Source organism: Coffea eugenioides, chromosome 6 (assembly GCF_003713205.1).
Source record: "Coffea eugenioides isolate CCC68of chromosome 6, Ceug_1.0, whole genome shotgun sequence".
Lineage (NCBI taxonomy): Eukaryota > Viridiplantae > Streptophyta > Magnoliopsida > Gentianales > Rubiaceae > Coffea > Coffea eugenioides.
In genome coordinates this window covers 18,092,741-18,120,651 of record NC_040040.1, presented here as the reverse complement: position 1 = coordinate 18,120,651, position 27,911 = coordinate 18,092,741, and the positions used below count along the sequence as shown (strand labels likewise).

Here is a 27,911-nt window from a genome sequence, read left to right as displayed (position 1 = left end):
CTCTAATAAGTCTATCGAGTTGAGCTCTTCTATTTTTTGTATGTTCTCCAAAAAGACGCCCTTAGTAGCGTAGAGTTTTGGACATTTATGCATATAGTCAGTCCTATCTACTAGCCATGCTGAGAGGCCCTTTAATTACGGCTTCGTTTTTTGACAAAATTTTGGCAGATTGCTCCCAAATCTTTGACAAATTTTTGACAACAGAAATTATTGGAGCAATCTGCCAAAAATTTTGTCAAATCTTTGACGTAGTTTGTCCAAATCTGACAACAGAAATTATTGGAGCAATCTGACAAAATTTTGGATTTTGGCAGATTGCTCCCAAAATTTTTGACGTAGAGTTTTGACAAATTTTTGGCACCAGTTGCAAAAACAACAGAAATTATTTTGTCCAAATCTACAACGTGTATGACGTGTATGTACATAGTTTGTCTACGGTTGAAGACATGACATTACATTCCCAAGAATGATCGTCAACTCTTTGGTCCCATATTTGCACTCCGCTATAATTTTTCTTTTCAATGGGAAACTCCCAATTTTACGGATGCAACGACGAATATCCCACAGGTTTGTTCACTCCCAAAAGTTGTATATGATCCATACAAACTGTGTTTAGTCCAAACTTGATGGTAATTCCACACTTCTCCTCGCATATAAGTAGGCGTAGATTTCACAAGATTCCATCATTAACACTCCAGTTTTGCATATAAGTAGACTGCATTTTAAACAAAATAGGCCTCACGCTTGGGTGGACTTGGTTTTTAAAAGACTCGGTAGTCTGAATCGTGCTATATCATCTCACCAAGTGGTGTGACACAATATGGGTTCATTGAATCTTTGAAAATCAGGTTTGCTCAATTCAAGTAACAAGTGTCATATTATTACTAGCATCATCATTGCTAAAAGCCTAAAACTGTTGTGAAACTAATAAAATAAACTCCCAAAAGTAGGGATTGGATTAGTAGAAGAAGACATATTATTATATTCACTGATCAAAGTACTTCCAGATTTCAAGGTTACAAATGAAGTAGGATTCACCCCTATATATAGGTGATCCAAGATAGAAGGTACATGAACCCTATTAAGTACTAATACATGAATTGAATACTTCAAGTACATCCATAAATGAGTTCATCCAATATACCAATGAATCTAGGGAGAATACATGTGACTATCATCTTGAGAATGCAAACGGACATCTTCATCTTGTAATCCTTCTTGAGGATATCAACGGACAGCCACATCTAGAGAATATCAACGGATATCCATATCTTATCATTATTTCATAACACTCCCCCTTGGATGTCCATGACACAAAGAATATGCCTCGTTAAAACCTTACTAGGGAAAAACCCAGTGGGATAAAAACCCTAGTGAAGGAAAAAGAGTACACTATTCTTGTGTAATAAATTCTCCCCCTGATGCAAACATTATATGAGATCTTTTGGCCGACGCATACCAATATTCTTCACCAGTTTCCCAAACGTAGCAGTCAGCAAAGCCTTGGTAAACAAATCTGCCAAATTATTATCCGATCGGATTTGTAGCACATCAATCTCACCATTCTTCATTCCAACGTCGTCTTGTAGGCGAGGAATTAAATCTTGCTAATAAATTCACAGCAAATGATATATCTGGTCTTGTACAATTAGCAAGATACATAAGCGCACCAATTGCACTGAGATATGGTACTTCAGGACCAAGTATCTCTTCATGTTCCTCTTGTGGTCTAAAGGGATCCTCATAAGGATCCAATGATCTGACGACCATTGGGGTACTTAATGTATGTGCTTTATCCATACAGAATCGCTTTAATACCTTCTGGGTATAAGTAGTTTGGTGAACAAAAATTCCACCTTCTAAATGCTCAATTTGTAAACCAAGACAGAATTTTGTCTTTCCAAAATCTTTGATCTCAAATTCTTTCTTCAAATATTCGACAGCCTTTTGGATCTCTTCAGGAGTTCCAATCAAATTGAGATCATCAACATATATCGCAATAATCACAAAATTTGACCCATTTCTCTTGATAAAAACACATGGACATATTGGGTCATTTTAGTTAAGCATTCATTGAGGCGGTTATACCACATACGTCCAGATTGCTTGAGCCCATACAAAGACTTTTGTATTCTAATAGAATACATATCTCTAGGATTTGATTTACATGCTTCAGGCATATTGAATCCTTCAGGGATTCTCATGTAAATATTATTGTCAAGATTCTTATACAAATAAGCAGTGACAACGTCCATCAGACGCATATCAAGTTTTTCATGCACTGCAATACTCACAAGATACCTAAATGTGATCGTATCCATTACAGGTGAATACGTTTCATCATAATCAAATCCAGACCTTTGTGAAAAGCCTTGGGCTACAAGTCTTGTTTTATATCTCACTATTTCATTCTTTTCATTCCTTTTTCTCACAAAAATCCATTTATATCCAACTGGCTTGACACCTTCAGGCGTTTGGACTACAGGCCCAAAAACATTTCTTTTAGCCAGTGAATCTAATTCAGATTGTATTGGCCTTTTCATTTTGGTCAATCATTTCTATGCCGACATTCATCAACTGATCTAGATTCATGATCCTCATCAACTTCTATAATATCAAGTGCTACATTTCATTAGGCTCCAATTAACTTTTCTATAATTTCATTCTCTTCAGGAGCTGGCTCTTCGGGAGCTGGCTCTTCAGGAGCGACCTCTTCAGGAGGTTAAATTTTGTCATGACATTTATTTAATCTCCGGAGATATTTGAAATCAATGTATACCTTATATAGGTAGGCCGGCCTTTATTTGTAGCACTTGTACATGTCCTTCAGGGACATCAATTTTAACAAGAGTATTTCCTGCAGGAATAGTTGATTTAATAACTCTTCTGAAGTCGATAAATATAATTTTCTTCAAATGAAGAATTTCTTGAACTTCTAGTTCACATTGTTTTGTATGAGGATCGAGGAAATCCAATTGTTCAGATGATTTCCTTTCGGTTGATCTTTTCCTCCCCCTAATGTCGGGATAGATCACTCATCAATAGATCATTCATCAATATTTTACGATATTTAATCGTAAAAGGTGATGCATATCCGACATAAATTTCTTTTGGAGCCATGTATAATATAAAGGGGGTATGTATAAATATTTGTCGACATTCAAATATTCTCACTTTTGCCAAATCATATATTCATTGGGATCAGTAAACTTCTGGTTTACTGCATGTGATGATTATATATCAAATGAGAATAAAGATAACTATATCGATAACCATTACACCCTCGAATGATTAATATGATATAATCAACTTTCATCTGACTTGATTTTTATTATTATCTCATTCAGTGTCTCAATTTGATATCCATCTCGACGGATATCTTTAATAAATTTCTTCGAGTGTTGGGAGAGAGTAGTGCATTATTTACGACAATTTTGGTTCCTTCAGGGAAAAATAGAGTAGCTCTTCCGGAGCCCTCAATTAATTTTGCACTACCACAGATGATATTAATATTTCTCTCTCCCATTGTTAAACAAGAAAAATATTTTTTATTTTTCAATATGGTGTGCGTAGAAGCACTATTAATGAGACAAATATTATCATCACCATTATATAGTCCCAAATGTTTGGCATCCATTTCTTCTTCAGGAAGAAAATAAATGAAACTAAACATTGATAAAAGATGCGAGAATAGACATTTGCAAAGTAAATTAAAACTAACAACATATCAAACAACATACCAAAGTAATTGACAATTCTGCAAGACTAACAACATATCAAACATCTAGACAAATATTAAATATATGATCATTTTGCATCTTCAGGATGCTCAAAGAAATCGGCAACATCCAGATGTGTCATGTCAGTATCATCATCATCATCATCATTCTTTTGGTCGATAAAATTTGTCTCGACATCTTTGTCCTTCTTTTTCAATGATGCTTGATAAAGGTCAACAAGATGTTCAGCCGTACGACAGGTACGGGACCAGTGACCTTCCATACCACATCGGTAGCATTTTTCTTCATAAACTTTCTTTTCTCCTTCTTTCGGATCGTAGTCATTTTCTCTCTCTTGAGAAATATTTTGTTGCTTGCCACGGCTATAATTTTCACGAGGCACAAATCTACTATGATCACGTCCACGGCCACGGCCACGTCCACGGCTTCTTCCACGGCCACCTCTACGGCCACGTCCACGACCTCGACCAGAATTTTGAAATTGAGTCCCATTCGCTTCAGGGAATGGACTTGCACCAGTTGGTCGGGACTCATGATTTTTCAGCAGTAATTCATTATTTTGTTCAGCCAACAGAAGACATGCAATAAGTTCAGAATATTTTTTAAATCCTCTCTCTCTATATTGCTGCTGCAGGAGCATATTAGAGACATGAAAAGTAGAGAATGTTTTCTCTAACATATTTTCATCAGTGACTTTTTCGCCACACAATGATAATTAAGAAGTAATTCTGAACATGGCTGAATTATATTCGTTGACAGATTTAAAATCTTGTAGTCGTAAGTGGAGCCAATCATATCGGGCCTTTGGAAGAACGACCAACTTCAGGTGGTCGAATCTTTCTTTCAAATCTCGCCAAAGGACAAGAGGATCTTTGACAGTAAGATATTCTACTTTTAGTCCTTCATCTAAATGACGACGAAGGAAAATCATGGCCTTAGCACGGTCTTGGTTTGAGGCATCATTCTCATCAACAATAGTATTACCAAGACCCATTGCCTCAAGATGAATTTCAACATCCAATACCCACGATAAATAATTTTTTTCAGAAATATCAAGAGGTACGAACTCTTGTTTTGTGAGATTAGCCATAAGACTATGCACTAGATTCGTAGGAAAGAATATTACCTCGATAAGTAGTCAAAAGTTATTCGGGCAGAACCTTGACAGCGTCTCGTGCTTTTCCTTCGCTCAAAGTAGAGACTCGTGCTTCTCCTTAACTCAAGGTAGAGACTCGTGCTGATAATGTGTTGTGAAACTAATAAAATAAACTCCCAAAGTAGGGATTGAAATAGTAGAGTGAGAAGAAGATATATTATTATATTTACTGATCAAAGTACTTCCAGGTTTCAATGTTACAAGGTTACAAAGGAAGTAGGATACACCCCTATATATAGGTGATCCAAGATCAAAGGTACATGAACCTTATTAAATACAAATACATGAATTTAGTACATCAAGTACATCCATAAATGAGTTCATCCAATATACCAATGAATCTAGGGAGAATACATGTGACTATCATCTTGAGAATGCAAACGGACATCTTCATCTTGTAATCCTTCTTGAGAATATCAACGGACAGCCACATCTAGAGAATATCAACGGACATCCACATCTTATCATTATTTCATAACAAAAACCATTTAATTTGACTTCTTGGTGAATTATTTAGATACGCTTAGCACTGAATTGCTGAGTCTTGCCAAACTACTATTTGCTAAAATCATTAGCAAGTGCCTCAAAAGTATTCATCCCAATGGGTCTTTTGGTTTGTAATCAGATTTAATTGGACACTTCTTGTTTGAGAAATTAAACATCGTCATGTTGCCCAATTTGATGTTTTCCACTCTTGGTCCCAGAAAGTCTTAAGGAACACGTCCCCTTTATGATCCATTATACACAATTTCTAACCATTCTATGTTAATTTTACATTTCTATTTCTTTTTCTTTTCCTTTTTTTTACATTTTTATTCATTAAATCTAATCTCTAATTTAAATTTAAATTGATTCAATATACTGCAACTTTATTTTTTTTCAAGTCATTGACTTGGACTCTTTTTGAGTCTTTTTGAAGCAAAATTTAAGGATACACGAGTACTAGTCATGTACTTTCATATTGGACTCTTTTTGAGTCTTTGAAGCAAAATTTAAGGATACACGAGTACTACAGTCATGTACTTTCATACCTTTTTGGGGTTTAAATGCTCTTCTCGTCACAAAAGACTAGATTTAAGTGAATTAAATTTTTTCTATTATAAAAAAAGAAGGCACACAAGATAATTTTTTTTTTTTTGTAAATATCAATGCATAATTTTAGATATATTTTCTATTATCTCCTCCAAAAATGGGAAAAAAAGGAAATACTTCCAAGAAGGATAGGAGATTAATGATTCATATGTACAATACGAAAAATCCCGCATTCAATATACTGTGAATTTAAAATGGACCTAATTATTAATATTTTATGAAAGCAAAGTTAATTCTAAACGCTTCAAAAAAATTTCACAATTTTTACATTTCCTATGTGATTCGGAAAGAAGATTTAAATTCATACAAGGATAAAAAACAAAAAAAAAAGATAAATACTCTTGAAGAAAAGCAAATTACTAAAGGCTCAAGAAGATTTATATACTCACTCATGCAATAATTTTTTTTTTTTTTAAAAAAAGAAAAAAATCTTGAAGAAAAGGAAATTAGTAAAAGTGGAGACCGCCCGCCTTGGTGCCAGCTGTCCCCACGCCGCCCTTTACCAGACACGCCCTCTCGTCTATATATACCCCATTGACCCCTCTCCCTTGTCCTCTCCTTCTTCCCCCCTTCTCCAAACCCCAGAGTAGAATAAGGCAAATTCTTCTGCTGGGTTGGAGAGAAGGCCTAGGAAGGCAGGAAAAACCATCCATCAAGAACAAGAGATCACAAAAAACCCACACAAACCCATCAAGAGAGTCTTGATCTTTTTCTTCTTTTGGTGTAGAAGATTAGTATAGTAATGATGACGGATACGTTTTGTACGGATTGCAAGAGGAATACGGAGGTGGTATTCGACCACGCTGCGGGAGATACTGTGTGTTCCGAGTGTGGGTTAGTGTTGGAGTCGAGGTCTATCGATGAGACTTCTGAGTGGAGAACTTTTGCCGATGAATCGGGTGACCATGACCCGGTTCGTGTTGGAGGTCCGGTCAACCCTCTTCTTGGTGATTCGGGTCTTTCTACTGTGATTTCTAAGGGGCCTAATGGCTCCAATGGGGATTCGTCTCTTGCCCGGTTGCAGAATCGTGGGGGTGACCCTGATCGTGCTATTGTTTTGGCCTTTAAGGCCATTACTAATATGGCTGATAGGTCTGTTTTTGGCCCCCTATTTTTAGTGATTTTTTGCTTGAGGAATGTGTTGTGGGTTTTTCTTGGAAGATTTTCTTAAAGGTTTGGGAGTTTTAAGGTAAAACCCTTCGAGGGCTTTGCTTGATTTTGCTTAAAAACTTTGAAAAATAGTAGGAATAGTAGGATACTTAGATGTTGTGGACTGATTGCCTTTTTTTCTTTTATGGAATGAACTTGGCGTGTTTAAGGTAAATTTGTTGGAGGATTTTGTTTGATTTTGCTCATAGAATTGAAAAGTTTTTCTGTTTACATATGTAGGTGTATGTATGTTGAGGGAGAAATGACTATTGAAAAGGGTGGAATTCGTTTTGCGTAATGCTTATTTGACCGAAACTAATGGTGGGACATTGGGAGACGAGTTTACAATTCTATCTGCTTTCTATTATTGAAGTGATGTTTCTTTTGTGCTTTAATCTGCTATTTTTGGTGAATGTGAACATTCTTGATTCATTCTGTTGCAGTCCGTTTTGGTGCGTAAAGTTAGAGTCTTTTGATTGGTTTTGTCAGTTTGTCTTGTTGTTGCTTTTCAATTAACTGAATGAAAAGTGGTTCCTTTGAACATCTGCTGTACTATGTTAATATTTGCATTTGCTGCTAAAAAATAAGTCAAGTTTTCCGTTTGATTGGCTCATGTTGATTGACAGTAGGTTGTCAAAATCAAGCATTTATTTCACAAAATCAATTTTGGACTTCTCTTTTGACTTGAATAGTTATTTAAGATATCTTTGCCGAGTCCAGGTTAATCAACTTATCTACTTGTTATAAATTTTTTTTCCTGTTATATAGATGCTTTGATGGAATGAATATGGCTATACTAACACAGGCTCTTTTTTTCTTTCAGGTTGAGCCTTGTAGCAACAATAAAGGTATTTTTTTTTTCCTTTTTTTGGGTTTACTTGAAAGCTTTTGTGCAAGGTCATACATTTCCTAGTTGAATGTTTGTCAGCTTTCGGAGTTTTGTTTCCCCTTTGTGTGGGCCCACATTTTTGCAAGATTTTCTTTTTTTTTGGGGGGGGGGTGGGAGTTGTAGGAAGCGTGTTCGTTTTTTTTGGTGTTCCATTTGAGTAAATGGAAAGTGTTTGTTCAGTTGGGCAGAAAATTATAAGTTTGGCATTTCTCTCCTATGCCGAGGGTGGGAAGGCTTCTGAAGTCCAACTCTGTACATGCTTTTGCCACTTGACTGGATCAAACAACGAAATGATGCTAATTTGTCCTTTTGTCAGCACATATTATAAAGGCCTCATTCTGAGATGATACTTCATGTATTTAGTTATGGTGCAATTATATTTCAATGTGCCTATCATGTTGTTTTTTTGAAGCACCTACCATGTTATTTTAGACGATGGTGATCCTAGATTTACCTCGCATCTTTTTCTCAAAATGTTTCTGGTGCTTCTAAATTGAAAGGATATGGTAGTCTATCATCTCATACGAAAAACTTTGTTTCACAAAATTTTTGTGCTGTTTCTATTTGCCCTTGGATAGCCAGCACGCTTTGTGCAAGTACATCCTTTGCATCGCATCCTTGGAAACATGTTTTAATGTTTAATTGACTTTCCCGTGTTGTTGAGTTCCATTTGAAAAGTGTCTGGTTCTTCTTAGGGTGTGCTTGGATTTTGTTGGATGCTTTTTGTATTTGGGCACTAGAACTTGGCTGGAATTTCTGATTGTCATTTTTGCATTTTAAGAATTTGACTGGATTGGCTTTGGAAGGTGTCAGATGATATAACTTTTCTAGTGCCTTTTTTAAAACAAAAAGGTTATGAAAAGTTCTTTCCTTCTCCTGCTATGTATTTGAAGTAATAAGATGCTGAATTAATTAATATTTTTATAGTTTGTGTTTCCATAAGGAAAACAATTACTATTGTCATTTGTTAAATATTGTGTTGCTTATTATTTTTTGATATGAAGGATCGAGCAAGTGAGATATATAAAAGGTTGGAGGATCAGAAGTGTACCCGGGGAAGAAATTTGGATGCATTAGTGGCTGCCTGCATTTACATTGCTTGTAGGCAAGAAGGCAAGGCACGCACTGTAAAAGGTGCCTTCTAATGCATTCATACACGTGATTTATTCTGGTTTTGTGTGTATGAACTCTTCTGAGCCTCTAGCTTTAAACTAGAAATTTGCTCTATTGCCAATGGAGCTACAAAGAAGGAAATTGGCCGAGCAAAAGAGTTTATTGTTAAGCAATTGAAGGTTGAAATGGGTGAATCTATGGAGATGGGAACAATACATGCAGGAGACTATCTGGTGAGTTCTTCTGAAACTTTAGGTTACAGTGTAGAAGTTCAGTAATCTGTGGTTCAGTATTAATGACCTGTAACTCTTTGGCTTCTATGTGTTTCAGAGACGTTTTTGTTCTAATCTTGGTATGAGTAATGAAGAGATTAAAGCTGTCCAGGAAACAGTTCAGAAGTCTGAAGAATTTGATATAAGGTATTTTTTTATTGCTTTATTAATAATTTCCTTGCTTGTCCTCTTATACCTGCCTGAACTATCTCCACTAGAAGTGAATCCTTGTGCTTCTGTGAATTATTGATGTATTGGCAATTTCCTTGTCCTGCTTTGCAAGGGCATTTTCTTTCTTGCTGGATACAGCATATGTGTATGACATATGTAGGTTCCCTGCAGGCCTATAACATTTAGACATCCTTTAGGTGCAATGCTATTCTACATATGTGTACCAAGTAGTCTGGTACTGGACATGATTTGTAGGGTGATCAATCAAGTATTTTGGTTTTGCCTGTGAAAATGGATTTACACATTTAATATTGCTGTCTGTTATTAAAAACAGTGAGATTCCATGGCATGTGACTGATATCGTGTTGTGATTGGTAAACAACATTCTTTCATATTTTATTTTCTCCTATTGCAGGAGAAGCCCTATATCTATAGCTGCTGCAATAATTTACATGATAACGCAGCTCTCAGATTCAAGGAAGCCCTTGCGAGGTTTGAGCATTTACCATTTTATTTCATTCATGGTGGGGAACTTTAAATAGTTTAAGAAGATTTATACTGACTTGGCGGAGTTGCAGAATAGGTTATTAAATCTCCCTCGTTGCCAGAAAAATATTGTACAGTACTGTTGTCTGATCTTTGGGTTGTCATTGAGTTGGTTACATCTGCTCTACTTTTTCATTGTACATGTGTGTGATTGGAACAGTATCTTGCAGATATTTCTATTGCTACTACAGTTGCTGAAGGGACAATCAAGAATGCCTACAAGGACCTCTTTCCCCATGCTTCGAAAATAATACCAGAGTGGTATGCCAAGGAAAAAGACCTCAAGAGCCTTGCCAATCCAAAATCCTAGATGGTGTGATGGTCGCTGCAGATTAGGCTTTTATTTGTATGTTGCATTTGTAGAGGGAAAAACCTGCATCAACTTTTTCTTTTTTAGTTCTTTTTTGTCACTTTGCTTTTCCCCTTGTATCGGTATAGATGATTAAACAAGTTAATTTTGGATGTCTGAGTGTACAATTGAAAATTTTTCACACAGGCCACCATCAATTCATTAATGAAGAGTTTCTTCCCAATTTTCTTTGAATTTCTTGCTCTTGTGTTTCTGGAATGGGTGGATTGTTCGTTTTCTCATGCTTGCTTTTGTGTTTCTGAACAGTTGCTGTTCTTCTTAATTTAATTAGATACTATCCCATTTATGTCTTCAGAAATTAGACACTGTCCCATTTATGTTTTCAAGAAATTAGATACTATTTCATTTATGTTTTCAATCTTTCCTATTTGTGTTTTCGTCGAGAAAAAAGAATTGGAGATATTAGACATTATTCTACTGGATTCTCTACACCTCCTTCAAAGAACCTTGTAACTCCTTTGGAGCGTCGAAACAAAGCCATCTCAAGCCTCAGGTAATTGTTAAATCTAGGATCCCATAGCATTTCTCGAAGCACTGTCAGTCTTCTTCTTATGGCCCTATCATAATCTATGCGGAATGTGGGTGGGTTGGGTACAAGAGCCACACTGTAGGAGGTGGTTTAATTAGTTATCAACGATGACGACATCGTATGATGGGGATGTCCAAATATCATGAGTGTTTTTTTTTTCTTTTTATAAAACGGCAAAATAAATATCACGAGTGTAGTAAAAAGCAAATGTTATGAATTAAGAATAGGGATAATTTCAGAAACTTCCGTTGAGATTTTTTTAACAATATTATCTAGCATCCTCGAGAACCACCGCGCCATTGGCTTAGTGGCCACGACCTAGTTGGTGGGGTTGCCTCCCACCAAAAATGTCACATTTAAGTGGTTTGTTTTCAAAAAAAATTCAGGCGAGTGTGCTGTGCACCCATCTGGTCCGGTAGTGGTTCAGTCCCCTCCGAGTTATTTCTGGGCCTCCTTAGGTCCGTCCTCTTCCCCTTAGTATAGGATAGATTAGGTTTATCATCTCCGGAAAAAAAAATCTAGCATCCTCGAGATTTTTTTAGAAACCTCCCTCGAATAATAGTAAAAAAAAAAACGTTTTTACTTATAAAAGTGGATATTCTAATGTTGAAGCTTCAATTCAGTGTCAAAATTGAGGAATTCATGAATGAATAGGATTACACTAATCAATAGTCCGTCAAAACTAGTTAGAATATAAAGCTTTACATTGAAATCATTATAAAGTGTAACAAATTAAATGTTATATAATTGAAATTCAAAAAAAGGTTAAGAATCAAATTGCCCTGTGGGTGGGTGTCTTGATCCATTTCACTTGTGTGGTTTCAAAACCTACTCATAACCCATTGACACTTTAGATTAAAGTGATAATGTGATGGAAGCCATTTAACTACTAGTAACAATATCCAATTATCTTATTTCCCAATTCTATGCAGTTGTGAGTCACAATTTAGTGGTCTTTTTTTTTTCTTTCACCAATTATCTGTTTTAGGTCAAAATTAAAAACATTAATAATTAGATTAATTTTTGTCCTAACTGTATTTAATTATCCTTTTTCTTGAAGTATTTTAAAAATGTTTTTAGGTTAGAAAACTTTAAACATGTTTTTGTCTCTCTCTCTCTCTCTCTCCTTCAACCCGCACTCTCTCTCCTCCAATTTGAGGAAAGTGGGAGAATGGGAGGCGACTGCAGTATAGTGTTGAAGGGAGTGTTGGGTTGGAGGGGTGAGGGAGATGGAGTTAGTGGTGAGAAAAGGGATGTTAATGTGTGTGTGTGTGTGTTAGTGTTATTTTTTTAGGTGTATCTTAATAATTATTGAGTTTTTTGAATGTGTAATTATGGATGCATTTTTTTATGAAAATGATTTTTTTAAAGAATAACATTTTTATATATTGTCAGCGTAAAGATTTTTTAACAAACAGATTCAGATTATATCACAGAATATGAATTTAAATCATGTACATGTGACATACATTCAAAATTGTTAGTGTGAAAAAATCATTATTCTGTCAATCCATTACAAGTTAATCCTTTTTTAAAAGCCAACCAAAATTTTAAGGACTAGATTCATTTTCTTCATAATTTTACTACCCACTTTGATATATGGTCCAAATGTTACGGGCTAAAACTGCAATTTCTCCCTTAAAAGCACTCAGATAATGTTGTAAGGAGACAGTTAAGAAATCCTTTCTTTCCCCCCACCCCAACCAAAAAAAAAAGTGAACCTACTTTTAGAACTCTAAAGATTGTCATCTTATCCTGTATTGCAAGACTACAAAATAGAACAACCGACACTAAAAATATGCATTTCAACAAGGAACTTACGATGACATGATCTATTCATACAATTAGACAACTTGACTCGTGGGTTCTTTATCCATAGGAAAAAAAGTGACAAATCTGTGGATTAATTACAAATAAAGGGAAAGTAGACTATTTATTAACGTTTTAAAATTATTACTCATCTCTTGATTTATAACACTTTTGGAAATAACTTTATCCTCCTATCAAAAATATAACACTGAAAACAATTGGAGAACTAATTATATGAACCCAAACGGTTTCAGAATGATGCTACAAAAGGAGTTGTATCTCATAAAAGACATTGCTAGTACACGGGATATTCATTCATTCCCAACCACACCAAACCTAAATTACTTGGATCCTACGTCAAAATGTTGCACGGTCTACAACTTGCATAAAACTAATGTAGTTTTCCACTAATAATTTTTGGGATTAAAGTTTCTTACCCTGACAGTGTATACACACTATCAGACTTGAATGAATGATAATTATGTAAAATTTTGAATTTGAATTTAAAATTTTTCTCAGTAAGATTAAACCTAAAATTTTACATAAGACTTCATTTTAGATGCATTGCACAAAGATGACATACGTATGCATTGCGCAATATGGTATATAATATGTGGAGAAAAAAAATGAAAAAGACAAATGCAACCTCTATTAAACGTATGAAAAGTATGATTTGTGGATAAAAATGCCCTTAAATGTGCATTAGGCTGCAAATCTATGAATTTAATTGGAGGCATATTTTATTTGGGGGAGGGATTGGTTGGGCGGAGTGTAAGTGAGAAGTCTTCAGTTTAAGACTCCCACTTACACTTAAAAAAAAAAATAATCTGAGATCTTAAAAAAAAAAAAGATCTAATTTCAGATTGTAAGGTGGATTGCATTACATTGGGAAAGTGAGAAATATGTAATCTTAGAAAGGAATTTTCTTTTTTCATGATTTAATCCTAACTGTTACTCAATAATCAAAGTACAGTACATGGAATTAACATCAATTACATTAGGAAAAATCGTTTAAAATGTCTTTCATATTTTGCAAAATGACTTTTTTCGTCTCTCACTTTTAAAAGTGTACTTTTACGTCCCTTAAAAATTTACATTGATTAAATTTGGTCCCTATCTAGGTTTCCGATCGGAATCCACCACGGTCCTTGCACGTGATCATTTTTAAAGGGCAAAATTGTCAAATCAAAATTTATATAATCCAATCCATAGTTTCTCACATTTTACAAAATAAATTTTTTTGTTCCTCACATTTCACAAAATAAATTGTTTCATCCCTTATATTTTACAAAATGAATTTTTTCATTCTTCACATTTTACAAAATAAAATTTTTCATTCTTCATTGATCATGTGTATGAATAATTTTTTTTAAAAAATTTATGTATATATCCATTTGATTTCACTTGAACAATACGAATAGCATATAATATATCTCTATTTAATTTCACTTTTTTTTTAGTGTAAGCTGGAGGACTCGAACCCAAGACCTCTTACATACTGTTCAGGTGAAATTAAATAGATAGTTTAAAAAAATTGTTAGTTTTTCATTCATGTTCATTTCCTTTTATTCGAAAATTGAAAACAAAGAAGGTTTATATCAAATTAAATTTGAACAGAAAAAATAAACAAAGGAAAAGTATGACAAAAAGAAGTAAGTGATTGATACTTTCAAATTTTAAAACAATCACAAGGTAAGAAATTTAACTATTAGTCTTAAAGGTGGTGAGTAAAAATTTCAGATTTAAACTGCAATTTGTTAGTGTAACTATAGAATTCGAATTAGGACCGATTAATTAGATAACCTTATTACACAACTCAATAAATGAATTATTACCAAAAGAGAAAAGGTTACAAATATTGAAAAGATTCATATAGTGAAATCAAATATATATATATATATATATATAAATATGTGTGTGTGTTTGTTTAAAACAAAATTGTTAGATTTAAATCCATATATATATATTGAATAGTATGTGTATAATTACAATTAGTCTGTTTAAGTGAAATCAAATAGAGATATATTATATGTTATTCGTACTGTTCAGGTAAAATCAAATAGATATATACATGGATTTTAAAAAAAAATATTCGTACACATGGTCAATGAGGGATGCAAAAATTTATTTTATGTAATGTGAGGGACGAAACAATTCATTTTGTGAAATATAAATGACTATAAATCAGATTATGTAAATTTTGATTTGATAATTTTGCCGTTAAAAAATGATCACATGCAAAGCACATAATGAATTTTGACAAAAAAACTAGTTGAAAACCTAAGTAGGGACCAAATTTAACTAATATAAATTTATAAGGGACGTAAAATTATAATTTTAAAAATAAGGGACGAAAAAAATCATTTTACAAAACGTGAGGGACGTTTTTAATGATTTTCCCATTGCATTAATACCCAATCACATTCTACCATGTAAGGTACACGCTTCCTTATTTGATACACACACTTGTTTACAATACTCATGCACCACTTAGCACATAATATTGACTTTGTCATGCCAAATGGATCTGTAATTTACCAAATCAACACGTAATTTACCATTTAGATGCACATATTTATGTAGTTTTTCTTCTCGTATTTAAACACTTACTGTAAATAACAGTCTAAAAAACTTGCACTCCTAACGTTGTTATTAAACATTGGGCACCTCTAGCCAAACCCTTCTCAAAAGTGATTATCTCGGGCAAAATTTATGGCGAGATAATCAGTTTAGTGACAATAAATAATGCATTTTGAATCATGAGTTAGTATTAAAGAGTTTAATTTCGTATGTACGTCAAGGACTAAAATTTAACAACTTGATAATGTAGCCAACAAATATTTTGAGATACTTTATTCTTTGAATTTTAAAGAATTGTGTAAATTTTTTTGTATCTTATATAAAAAATAAAAACATAATAAAATTTAAAAATGTACTATAATTGTTTGGCTTCATATAATGTATATTTTACATTTCTAATTAATTAATTATATTGCTAGCGTATGTAAAATTTTAACATAAAAATCTATATGCTAAAATGAATTAAATATTATAATTGAAAATTTTTAATATCAATCATCAATTATTTTGTAAGCAAAAAATGTCAAGATTCCATGTAAACAAACAAATAACATGGTAGAACAAACAAAACAAGTTACATCTTAAATTTGCATTAATTGTATTCTATTCTGACATTTAAATATGAATTCTACTGCATACTGAAAAATTAATAAATATTTTATTCTGACTTGCGTACTAGACATTGAAATGATAAAATTTTCTCCCTATTATTCAGGGTGAAAAGGTCTTTCCGATAATTCTTGCGTACCAAACGTAATTGTTTGGATTGGGCTTTATTTCCCCAAATTTATTTACTTACATCATCATTACAATTTCCAATACACCTTTTTACCTTCTCAATTACCTTTTTATCTCACATACATCACATCACAAAAAGTGCTACAGTAAAAATATCTCTAATAATTCACAATCCAAACATACGGTTAGAATGTTCTGTTTTATACATGAAGGACTAAAAGTTAACAACCTCAAAATGTGAGGTACTATTGGTACTAGTGCTCAATGCACGCCTAATATGTGTGTAATAAAAAAATGAATAATAGTTATGATTATATATTTTAAATAAACTTTTATTACTAAAGAAGAAGTTGTTATGTTAAAAACATGTACTTAAATAGTTAAAAATAAAAATAGTCATGAGTAGTTTTAGACAGTTAAAATAAAAATAATTTTTATAAGGATAAAAAAAAATTTACAAAGTAAAGATAAATATTAACTCCAATGTTAATTCCAAATTCCTTCCTCAACTGTATATGGTATAGATATTTTTCCACAAATACCCACACCGGCCCACGTCCTCCTGTCACAAAAATCCACCGGCGGGGGCCACCCCGGCACAGGTATAAAACCAGTTAACCACCATTAAGCACGTCGAAAATTTGTTAATTGATCCCTTCCCGAAAAGCAAACCTGAAACGTCACTCTTCCCTCCCTCGCTCCCTCCATCTCCTAACAAACAACGAAACCAACCCGCAAACAAGCAAACATACAAAAAGCAATTCTCACACAGTACACACACTGGGCTTCCATTTCTGTATAAAAAAATAGTAGCACCAAAATCCCACCAGTTTTCTTCCTCAATTAATGGTAACAAAAATCAGATAAACAGATATATCCAGATAGAAATAAGGAACCCAAAAAAAAAAAGAAAAGCAAAAAAGCTCTTTCCGTTCCCTCTTCTTCTCTTTTATGGCGGATGCGTATTGTTCGGACTGTAAGAAGAGTACGGAAGTGGTGTTCGACCATTCGGCCGGGGACATGGTTTGTTCGGAGTGCGGTTTGGTTTTGGAGTCCCACTCGATCGATGAGACTTCGGAGTGGAGAACTTTTGCGAATGAGTCAGGGGACAATGACCCGGTTCGAGTTGGCGGTCCCAGTAATCCGTTACTGACCGACGGCGGATTGTCCACCGTGATCTCCAAGCCCAATGGGTCTACCAGTGATTTCTTGACTTCTTCACTTGGGCGGTGGCAGAATCGCGGCTCCAACCCTGACCGCTCTCTCATATTGGCCTTCAAAACCATCGCCACCATGTCTGAGAGGTTTGTGAAATTACAGGGAGTTTTCTTTTTTTTTTTTGTTTTCTAATTTTTTGTTTTTATATTCTGGGATTGGGTTAGTGTTAGCTGACTGCATGTCGTTTGCTGTTTCTTGATTTTCATGCATGTAATGTGATTTTTGGATCTTCGGGATTGGTTTTTGTGGAATTATATGAAAAATTGGATTTTGGGTGGGGAATTTGACATTTTTATGGATTCTTGGGGATGTTATTCAATTTATTTGTTGTGGTTTAGGTTGAAAATTGTGATGTATTTTGGATTTTATGCTCACTGGGAAAGGGAATTTTTGGTGTCATGAGAAATTGGAAAAGTGATATTCAATGAAATTTGGGATCATTTTATTCTAATAATTTGTGAGATGATTGTTGGGAGTGAATTTTTTTTTTTTTTTGTTGATTTATGCAATATTGTGAACAAATTTTGGAGAGATTTACTGTTAAAGTTTTCTTTTTGAGAATCTTGGATTATCTATACAAAGTATTAAGGAAATGAAGGGATATTTTGGAAAAGGTAATTGACCATGTCAAGACAATGGAGGCATGCTGTGTGCAAGTGATAGTCAGTTCGATTTGGTTTGTTACTTCAATTGTCCTTTGGTTACCTGTTGAGCCTACCATCCTTCATTCCCGTTATGGAAGTTAGTGCGGGAGATAGAATTTGGGGCAAAATCGTTGTCATGAGGGTAAGTAGTGCTTTTCCAGTTGGAAGTTAATGAATGGAATTTCAGCCTATCGGTTGTGATGATGGTAGACATTCTGATCATACAATTTGTGTGCTTGTGGACAGACATAAATTACACAGATATGAAAGGACTGTTGCACATGTGTGCAGTTGCACTGTACTGTTATTTTTGTATTTACTTGGATGGAAGAATTGTTGAATTAGGTCACGATCAGCACAATTTGTAGTTTAGCCCAGTGTCTCTAGATTTCATCTGCTTTATATTCTTCATTGTAAGATTCAGCGCTGTTTACCTGATCCTTGGAAGGTTAAAGAAGGTACTATCTTATCAATGTTGGGTGTTAGGTTTTGCAACATCCAAGCCTGTTATGCTTAGATTGTGGGAGGGAGAAGATGGAGTGACAGGAATGAACTAGTCTATATTGTCCAATTTTCACGGGTTATGCCTGTACCTAAGGTTTATCAATATGTTGTACTGTCATCTCAGGTAATTGCTCATTTTAACTTTGTAATGTTTTCAGGATATTAATTCAGTTATTCGCTTGCTTTTCTCCACAAGTCAATTGATTGTTTTATGGTTGATTGTGGACTTTCAACTTGCACAATGTTTTGGGCAGTCTATTGCTTTGCATGTACATTATCTTGTCCCTCTTTTTGTCTATTCATCATGTCAGTCATCTTTCTTAAAATACTAACCCTCTAAAATTTGTTTGCAGGTTGGGCCTTGTTGCAACAATTAAGGTATACTGGTCTCACTCATCTTTAGTTTCATTATCATGTTAACATTTTTGGCCATAGGACTCTTGTTTGATATTTAGTCTCTTACAAAAGAAAATGTTTGCTTTTGGATGTATCGTCTCTTTAAAAATGAGTGGATTTTGGTTTCTACTTGTATACTCCATCCTAGGAGTAGAAATGGTTAATATTCTGTAGTATCCATCTATCTTTCTTTTCTGCATAGCATTTTTAGGCCTTTGCCAATGATACTATCTGAAACTTAGCCCAAGTAAGAGAAAACATTATACGAGATCTATGCTTAAACCATGTTATGGCTAAGGTATGAAATAGAGTTGTTTTCTTGCCTTTTTCCTTATTTTAGGGCTGGGTTGTTAGGGTGGCAGGGTTAGGAGGTGGTATAAATGTCAAACTAAATGCTTCCCCCCCCCCCCCCCCCCTTTTACCAGGACAATAAGGTTTGGAAATGATTAGTTCTGTTTTAAGATGCAAGTAATCTGAAGTTTAGCTCCTAACTTCTATCGTTTTGATTTATCAAGCCAAGTTGGTCAACTATGTCCTTTAGGATTCTTTTGCAGTTGAGTTCTTAAATGGCCTTTTCATCTTGATTGCCTCCCACATTATGGATATTTGATGTTTTACTTCTTGCTTTTCTAGTTGCATGCATAGAATTTGCTTCTTTCAGGACATATCATGGCCGAAATATCGGGCACATTCATAATTAACATGGACTTGTGGATGAACTTTGTTCTTTCTTGTCGTCCCTTTCTTACCTTCATGTCTTTATTTATCTTTTCTTTGATTGAAATTTCTTTGGCTACATTACTGTTACTGGCTGGTTTAATGATATGATTAAAAGGATCGGGCTAATGAGATATACAAGAAGGTAGAAGATCAAAAGTCTAGTAGAGGGAGAAATCAGGATGCTATACTGGCTGCCTGCCTGTATATTGCTTGTAGACAAGAGGATAAGCCACGCACTGTAAAGGGTACAGACTAAGTTTAAATTGAATGCATACTGAATTATCTTGTACCGTGAATGAGTTTTCTTGAACCTGTGGATTTCACATAGAAATTTGCTCTGTTGCCAATGGTGCAACAAAGAAGGAAATTGGCCGAGCAAAAGAATACATTGTGAAACAGCTGGAGCTTGAGATGGGTCAGTCTGTGGAAATGGGAGCAATACATGCTGGGGATTTCATGGTAAGGTTTGTGAATATTTGTCATGTACCTTTTGTCCCATTTCCTCCAAAAAATTTGAAGCAACGTCTTTTCCTATTTCTTTGTTGGTTGATGATTTTTGCAACTTTTTAATCTTTGTTTTTGGCCAAATCTTTTGTCCTTTCAGAGACGGTTTGGTTCTTATCTTGGGATGACAAATCAAGCAGTTAAGGCTGCCCAGGAAGCTGTAAAGAAATCAGAAGAATTTGACATAAGGTAACCTGGTTTATGTTTGACATGCACATGCTTGGATCTACAAGTCAATGAATTTGAACGAGCACACTTGATATAATGAACTTCAACGGACACAACAACTTCATTTTTTGTTTTGTCCCCTTGTGTGAGTGGCAATTTGTTAAACTAAAATCCTTGCAAGGATAAGATGAGAGTTGAAAATATATAGCATAGCAGAGGAAGACTTCAATAAGTCTATATAAAAGGCTCTCCTCTTTTCTCTCTTAGTATGTTGAGAGAAACATGAGACTGAGAAAAGGGGTGGTTCTCTTACCCTGGACTTCTCCAGCTTTTTGAGACCAAATCCTGTTGCTAAACATCTCCACCACCATCTGTATTCTTCAAAATCTCTCCCAGCCCTCTGTCACAATCTTGTATGTCTACTGGGCAACCGCCGCAACCCTATCACCAGATCTATCATTCCATTCCACATTCCCCTAACAAGTCTACGAACAGATACCCCATCTAACAAGTCTACCAACAGATACACCATCCAATTGGCAAATCCCTTAATGACCACAAAATTAAACCCCCCGGCTCTGCCATAACACCATACAAACCAGGATCTAGACCAACCAGTTGCCAAACCCTACAATGATCACACAATGAAAGCCCCTGCCTCATCCATCCACGATGATGACATCTCTGTACCATTTCTTCAGGCTGTTTCTCATCCTCATTTTTTGTGCTAGCCATAATGAGTTATTGACAAATAAAGAATGGGATTGATTGGAGATATTTTAGTGGCAATGTTTACTTGCACCTCTTTCCTTTAATTATGAAGGGACTGAATACATGCCAGCTTTTAGGATGGTGAAACTGGTGCAAGGTCGTGCAAATAAGGGTGCAGCAGACAAGGAAAGAGATTAGGGGCAGAGGAATGAAAAGGGCAGATGGAGGATCCGGTGTTGACTGCAAAGAAATGATAAATTGTGAGGTGGAATAAACTCTTCGTGAGTTGAGATAAACCCCCATGAAACTAAAGGAGAAGAGTGAGCCTAACAGCTGAAATTGACAGAAGGGGTAGAGGTATACCATTTTTTGGATTGTAGTGGGTGGTACGAAACTTCCAATAGATTAGTTATTATAAATAGGGTGAACATTGATGAGTTACTATGTACCTTAAGTTTGACATTCTCAAATTTGTGTTCTGTGTAAACAGGCTGAACATGGATTGGATTACTAGTTGTTGGTTGTCCATGTAACTTGTTTTGAGAGATGAGGCAAGGGTGCAGGGGTCAATTTGAAACTGTTATTGTCTGTTATTATCTGGTTCTGTTGGATTGTTTATATCTGTATGTTTAAGTACATCTACTGGATGCCTATCTGGTATTCTGCATCTTGTGTTGGTTTGCCATCTTAGTTATCATGAGCTTTCGTTAACTTTTCCAGTTTGCCAAGCACATGGATAATCATGTATTTCAATGGCTTCTTCCCCTCAAACTTTGTTTCTGTTAATTTTGCCCTTCTCTCTCTTTTCAGGAGGAGTCCCATATCTATTGCTGCTGCAGTTATATACATAGTCACGCAGCTTTCAGACAATAAGAAGCCCCTTAAAGGTAAAGTTCGAATCCATGTCGACTCATTTGTTAGGACTTGACCCTCTTCCAAATAAAACAGAATTAAAAAAAGTGCACTTTGTAAACAATTATCTGTGAATAGTTGGGGATGCACGTGTGAAATTGTAATGTTCATAGTCCAAACAAAATTACAAAAGTAAGTAATCCTCACGTAAGGATGCCATTTCGTAAGTATCTGTTTTGGAAATTTGAAGAGCTCCTTGATGCATGGGTCCAAATTACTTCACAACTACCACTCCCTCTATCAGATTTTGATTCTCACTAGAAACTCATGAAACATGTTTTTTTTCCCCCTTGATGTGGCTATTGTATTCACGTGCTTGAACAAGATATTATGGCTGCAGATGTTTCAGTTGCTACTGGAGTTGCAGAAGGCACAATCAGAAATTCTTTCAAAGATCTCCATCCCCATCTTCCAAAGATAATACCTAGTTGGTATGCCCTGGAAGAGGATCTTAAGAACCTCTGCAGCCCCTGATTCGTCGACTAAGCAATAGAAGATGGACATTTTCAAAATTAGTTCTTATACTTGTTTATTTTACATTTCTCAATGTTAGTTGTAATACTTGTTTAGGATACATAACTCTGAAATGTTAACCTTTTGCATTGACAGAATAATCTTAAATTATGCTTTGATCGAAGGAAAGTTTCAAGAAAATTGTAGCAATAGAAATCCAAGTTCTACATGTTCTCCTTAGTGATGTTTTTCGAGCTAAAATTACCTGAAGCTGAGCTCATTGCGTGATTAAGTTGCATTTTAACTTCATGATTAGTAAAATTTCTTTTTATCAGGTGGATGGTATCCAAGCATGACTTGAAATTTTCTTGACATATGCTACACTTAAGTGTCAATGTAGAATATGTAGCAAAATGCTGTAACCATTTTCCTCCTCGTCAACAACCCCAAAACAGAGATTCTTGTTACCGGACATTTTCTTTTTCTGTCGTGACGGTAGGAAAGTAAGAACACTCTTAAACTAAAATTGAAGGATGTAACCAGTCAATTACTTAGAAAAGAATTCAATCTGTTAAACTTGATTAGCATTGCCTCTCGAGGCTTTCCATTGTAATCCATGTCATTAGACTACAAGTTTCAACTAATGGAGAAGTTGAGACTTCGAACTTCAAAAGGACAAAATTGCAAATGCAGAATGGGACAAATAATACTTCGAGAAACACGCACGCGTATGAATTGGCAGTAAAAGTGAGAGTGTCTCTTCGAAATCATGAACCCACCACTGCTGTTGCTCTGGGCGGCAATGCTTTGATTTTTCTGGTGTTTCTTTTGTAGCTGTAACAATTGGTTTCAGTCACTTTGTCTTGGGCTTTGTCATAGGTGAAGGCTGTGGTTACATTCTGCACTGGCTTATTGCCATACAACCAGAAAACTTAATGAGAAATTATTTTATCAAAAAGGTAATTAGAAGTTTTGATAATTGTAACATTAAGGATTGACAAATAGTACTATTCATGAATCTGGTAGCTAGGTGGATTTCAGCTTTCAAGAAAAGTTTTCCAAAAGCCTGGTGACCTCCCTCGATTAAATTTATGATCCTCTAGTAAACAAATCTACCGAGTAATGTGAGCGATGAAAGTATCCATCTCAGTGCTATTATCACTACCCTTAATCACTGACTGCTTAAGTGCATCACTTAATTCTTCTGCCCTCTTCCTCATCTCTTGTCCTTCAGTCGAATTCATCAGTCTTTTTACAGCATCTTCAACTACTTCTGCTTTAAAAGATTCATCTTGATGGGCTAAATCCCCCACCATTAGACCTGTTTTGAGAATCTTGGTCACCAGGATAGCATTTCTTGGCTGGTCAGAATGCATAGGCCAGGCTGCTATAGGCACCCCCATGCTAATGCTCTCAACGCATGAATTCCATCCACAATGGCTCATGAATCCACCTGTTGACGGATGGCCAAGAATTTCCAACTGCGGTGCCCATTCTCTCAGTATAAATCCTCTTCCATCAACTCTCTCTTCATACCCTTCTGGCAGTTGAGCTTTCCTACCTTCTCCAATAGAAACATCTCCTGTATCTGCATCTCTCAGGACCCACATGAATTTCTGTCCACTTCTTTCCAATCCAATCGCGATCTGTTCCATTTCTTCATCTGATAACGAAGTTGTTGAACCGAATGAAACGAATATCACTGATTTTGGAGCTTGTTTGTCCAGCCATTCCAAGCATTTATGGGATTTTTTAGATTTCTGGTCCTCAGTTATCACCAGAGGATTAAATGGACCGATTGCCCAATTGTTTTCTGTTTCACCGAACTTTATTTCCGCAAGAAGGTTAAGATATTCACCATCTATCAATCTGGATGAATTATACAGGTTTCCCCAGTTACACTTTCTTGCTTCTTGTTGCACCTTGAAGAACTCTGAAAACTCTTCTGGGAAGCCGCTTGCGGGAGTGGATAAAAGGTCATTTACTGGTTCTCCATCGGCCAGGACGGGTTTTCCCATGGCTTCCCAGACGTAAGAGTAGAGAGCAAAAGCCGAAACACTTTGAAAGCAGTAAGATTCGGCATTCGGGATGGATGGCATATCCTGGACAACATAACACATGAGAGAGTCATGAATTACTACAAATCTTCTTGCTGTGCTCGAGAGTTTGGTTACAAGTTCACAAACAGGCTCACAGAGATGCAACGTCGCGAAAAAGGCCGGGACGAGCTGTGTGGGCAGCTTTGTAGGGGCTTTGGGGTCAGGTGGAGGCGTTGGAAAAGAAGGTAGTGGGAATTCATGGAAACGGATATCGGAAATGGCTAGAGGATCCCATCCATGCACTCGATCTTTAGCCTGGCGGTTGTGAGTGGCCGAGCCAACAAAGTGCACGGGTATGTTGTAGGATGAGATGAGGCGGGAGAGGTGAAGGAGCTGGTTGAGATGCCCTTGCGCTGGAAGGGGCACCATAACCACCACCACATCTGTTTTCTCGTCATAGCCGGCTTTTGCCCCGGGCACTTCAAGTTTTGCCATCTGAAAAAGTAATTTTTTTTCAGGCAATTTGTGATTCAGTGTTTGTGGTGTATATATATATATATATTTGTGTGATTCAGTGTTTGTGGTTTAAGAAGTCCAATTTTTGGTAATCTGAAAAAACTTTTGTTAGAATCGCTTGCATGAGAATTGTTTTTTTATATGTCATCGCAAATTCAAATGGGGTCTAAGTAGTTTTTGAGCAAATATACGACTCAGAATGTTTAATCCAGAATTTCAGATTATTAACAGCTTACATTTAGGATAATTTTTGCCAATTAATTCTCTTTTACATAGCTAATTTGGGTCCCACATTCACCACTTTTAAGGCCGGCCTCAGCAAAAACAGCTTAATTTGGTCGGAAGAAAAATCACAATGCTGTGAGAGGCTGAGGGCCCAATGGTCTGGTTTGGATGACTCTAGTCTTGTATTACTTATCCCAGTTGGAAAGCATCTCCATCGAGATTATAAAAATTAACACAAATGATGTGGACTTACACTTACCGTCTTCATGCGCAAATCCGTCTGCTGGCCGGATCAAATATGACGTGGACTTACAGTTTTCAATTCTTCCTGAATATGGTTTAGTATATTTTATGCAGCAGTACCTTTTCATGGAAGTAGTGATAAATAAGCTATGTTTTTAAACTCAGATCGGACCGGTCGGTCCGACCGATCGAACTGAGAATCGGCCAAGTATTCGGTCCGAATTATTCTAAAAAATTGGTTGAGTAAAAACTCGATTAAATCTGATCAAAATTGAGTTTGACCGAAAAAAACCGGAAGGATCGGTTTAGTCAGAGCCTTTTTTAAAAAAAGGTCAAACATTTTCAATATTATGTTTTGATCCCTAAGTTATTACAAATTATTAATTGTCCAAAAATTTGATGTTATTTTTCAATCAAGTCCATAATTTTAATTCTAAACTTGTTAATGTTCATTAAATAATATAAATTGCTACTTGATCGTTCTAATTTCTTTGTATTTTCTTGTTAAATATATTTGAAACATCAAATATATATGAATATACCTTTATTAATATTAACATGCTCTTAAGTATTTTACATACAATATAATTTTTATTTATGACGTCATCTAGTTCAACTCCGATCGAACACATTGACCCCTGAACTCGACCGAGTCGATATCCGGTCTGAGTCTAAAAACATAGTAAACAAGTAGCATTCGTCACACCCCAACTCCACCCTGTAGCAAGGTTTTTATTGGTAGTGGATTGTCTAATTTTTGCCGGGACTCACTTGACTAACATAATAGTTTATTTTTTTTATTGTAACACAAATTATTTTATTAAATTTTACAATAAAAAATATTATAACACATTTTAGCGGAATAAACCAAACAATCTTCACTCCTAGTCTTTTTACATGAGATTCAACTAAAACACTCGATCTACTGATTGTTAGGTCATTCATATGGCATTTCAATATCCAAATCAGTGTCCACAAAATTTGTTAATATTGGAGTGAGTTACACAGCTTAGTGAGATCCGTGTATTTAAATTTTAGATGCATACATAGACCTGACATAAATAATACTCGACAAGCAAAGAAAACAAATAAATGACATACATAATAAAGGATATTGGTATTGATTATCAATGACAATTCGGTTCCATCTTATACCACCATTACGAGCTCAATATCCTACACCCAATCAATTGGTTAGTTTCGAAAGTGCCTCTCATTCTCGACCCAATAAGCGGACAATCTCCTGTCCATGAACTGGGTTGCAGACTAGTTTGTGCAATGGCGTTCAACACAACCCTGTAATGATTAACTCTGTGTAATGCTGCATTTTTTAGAGCTTAGGCAACTTCAGCTGTCAGTATTACAATGACCATTGTGAATGAAGAAGAACATGTAGTGGGAACTTGGTAAGATTCCACATGCATAGGAAATTAGCCTTGCCATGAGGCCTGTCCTAAAAGTGCTTCTGTTTAGCCAGTCTTGTGTATAGTTTAGATTCTCTTTTGTACTTTTTTTTTTTGTCGCAACAATAATATTTGTATAACCTACTCTAATTTAATCTAAGAGGAGAAGGAGTCGACGGAAAAAGTCACAATTAAATGGTAAAATGAAAGGTCAAGATTGACTTCCCATTCCATCAAAAATAGCAAAAAGTCACAATTAAATGACAAAATGAAAGGTCAAGAAGCGATTGGCAGATTCTCCTTTGTATCTTTTTTTTTTGTCAAACAGTTACACATAAGTTAGATTAAAATTAACCGAAACATTCTGAGGTTGAACCTAAGAGGGACCACAAGAAATACCCATCCAGCCAATTGGTGGCAGGAAGATGCTCCTGTGGAGATTCTCCTTTGTACTTAGTGTCCAAAAACTTGTAGTGTCAGAAGAGGCACTTTAGTTGGTTAATGGAGGGAGTGGAGCACTTGCATTTCGCGCATGCGTGGAAGACAGCACACATGGCCTATTATAGGTGGCATGTAGTTTTTCAAAAACTGTTCTTGCCAATGATGACAAATTAATATAAAGTAAGGGATTGGGTTTACCCTAGAAGCAATATAACATTACTTATCTGAAGTAGAAACCAATGTATTCAGATTGAAATTTGTAAGTAAAAGATCTACCCCACGCGTAACCCTAAAAATAGTTTATGTCATGGTACTAGACCTCAAATGATTTTGAAGCCTTCTTTTGTACACTAACTAGAATTGTAGTTCCTGAGCAGAATTCCTAAACAATGAACTTTTGGCACGATCTTTTATTTATTTACTCCCTCTCTTTTTTTTATAACTGACGTTTAAGGTTTTGCACACCAATTAAGAAAAGTTTTTCATTGCTTAAATCTGTACACTACTTTCCTTTTGTACCCTCATTAATTGTCCAAAGGAGCAGAAGATAGTTACTAGGGTTGTTACAAAGAGAGAAGCAATAATTACTAGGAGTAGTAATTAAGAACCCTGTATTGGAAAAGAGAGATAAAAGGGTAAAGTTGTGAAAAAATAATTAAT

General features: G+C 35.4%; 4 protein-coding genes across 5 annotated transcripts; 2 read left to right on the top strand and 2 right to left on the bottom strand.

The window, feature by feature from the left end:
* Positions 1-3,807: 3,807 nt before the first annotated feature.
* LOC113773739 (U3 small nucleolar RNA-associated protein 25-like) lies at positions 3,808-4,734 on the bottom strand. The gene is made up of 2 exons (XM_027318358.1): positions 4,558-4,734; positions 3,808-4,368 (listed from the first exon to the last, which is right to left on the bottom strand). The coding sequence occupies exons 1-2, from the start codon at positions 4,732-4,734 to the stop codon at positions 3,808-3,810; spliced, it is 738 nt and encodes a 245-aa protein (XP_027174159.1).
* A 1,825-nt stretch (positions 4,735-6,559) lies between these two features.
* Positions 6,560-10,661, top strand: LOC113776490 (transcription initiation factor IIB-2-like). The gene is made up of 7 exons (XM_027321669.1): positions 6,560-7,080; positions 7,961-7,985; positions 9,031-9,160; positions 9,242-9,372; positions 9,470-9,558; positions 9,998-10,074; positions 10,299-10,661. The coding sequence occupies exons 1-7, from the start codon at positions 6,731-6,733 to the stop codon at positions 10,436-10,438; spliced, it is 942 nt and encodes a 313-aa protein (XP_027177470.1). The 5' UTR covers positions 6,560-6,730; the 3' UTR covers positions 10,439-10,661.
* A 6,148-nt stretch (positions 10,662-16,809) lies between these two features.
* LOC113772873 (transcription initiation factor IIB-2) lies at positions 16,810-22,590 on the top strand. Of its 2 annotated transcripts, none has more exons than XM_027317367.1 (7): positions 16,810-17,458; positions 18,874-18,898; positions 19,752-19,881; positions 19,965-20,095; positions 20,241-20,329; positions 21,830-21,906; positions 22,272-22,590. In XM_027317367.1, exons 1-7 carry the CDS (start codon positions 17,106-17,108, stop codon positions 22,403-22,405), a joined length of 939 nt encoding a protein of 312 aa, XP_027173168.1. In that variant the 5' UTR covers positions 16,810-17,105; the 3' UTR covers positions 22,406-22,590. The 2 variants fall into 2 exon arrangements, with proteins under 2 accessions (XP_027173168.1, XP_027173169.1); XM_027317368.1 differs by lacking the exon at positions 16,810-17,458 and adding an exon at positions 17,935-18,644.
* Positions 22,591-23,392: 802 nt separating this feature from the next.
* On the bottom strand, positions 23,393-24,960 carry LOC113776011 (zeatin O-glucosyltransferase-like). Its single transcript, XM_027321077.1, has one exon. The coding sequence runs from the start codon at positions 24,916-24,918 to the stop codon at positions 23,497-23,499; it is 1,422 nt and encodes a 473-aa protein (XP_027176878.1). The 5' UTR covers positions 24,919-24,960; the 3' UTR covers positions 23,393-23,496.
* Between the last annotated feature and the right edge of the window lie 2,951 nt (positions 24,961-27,911).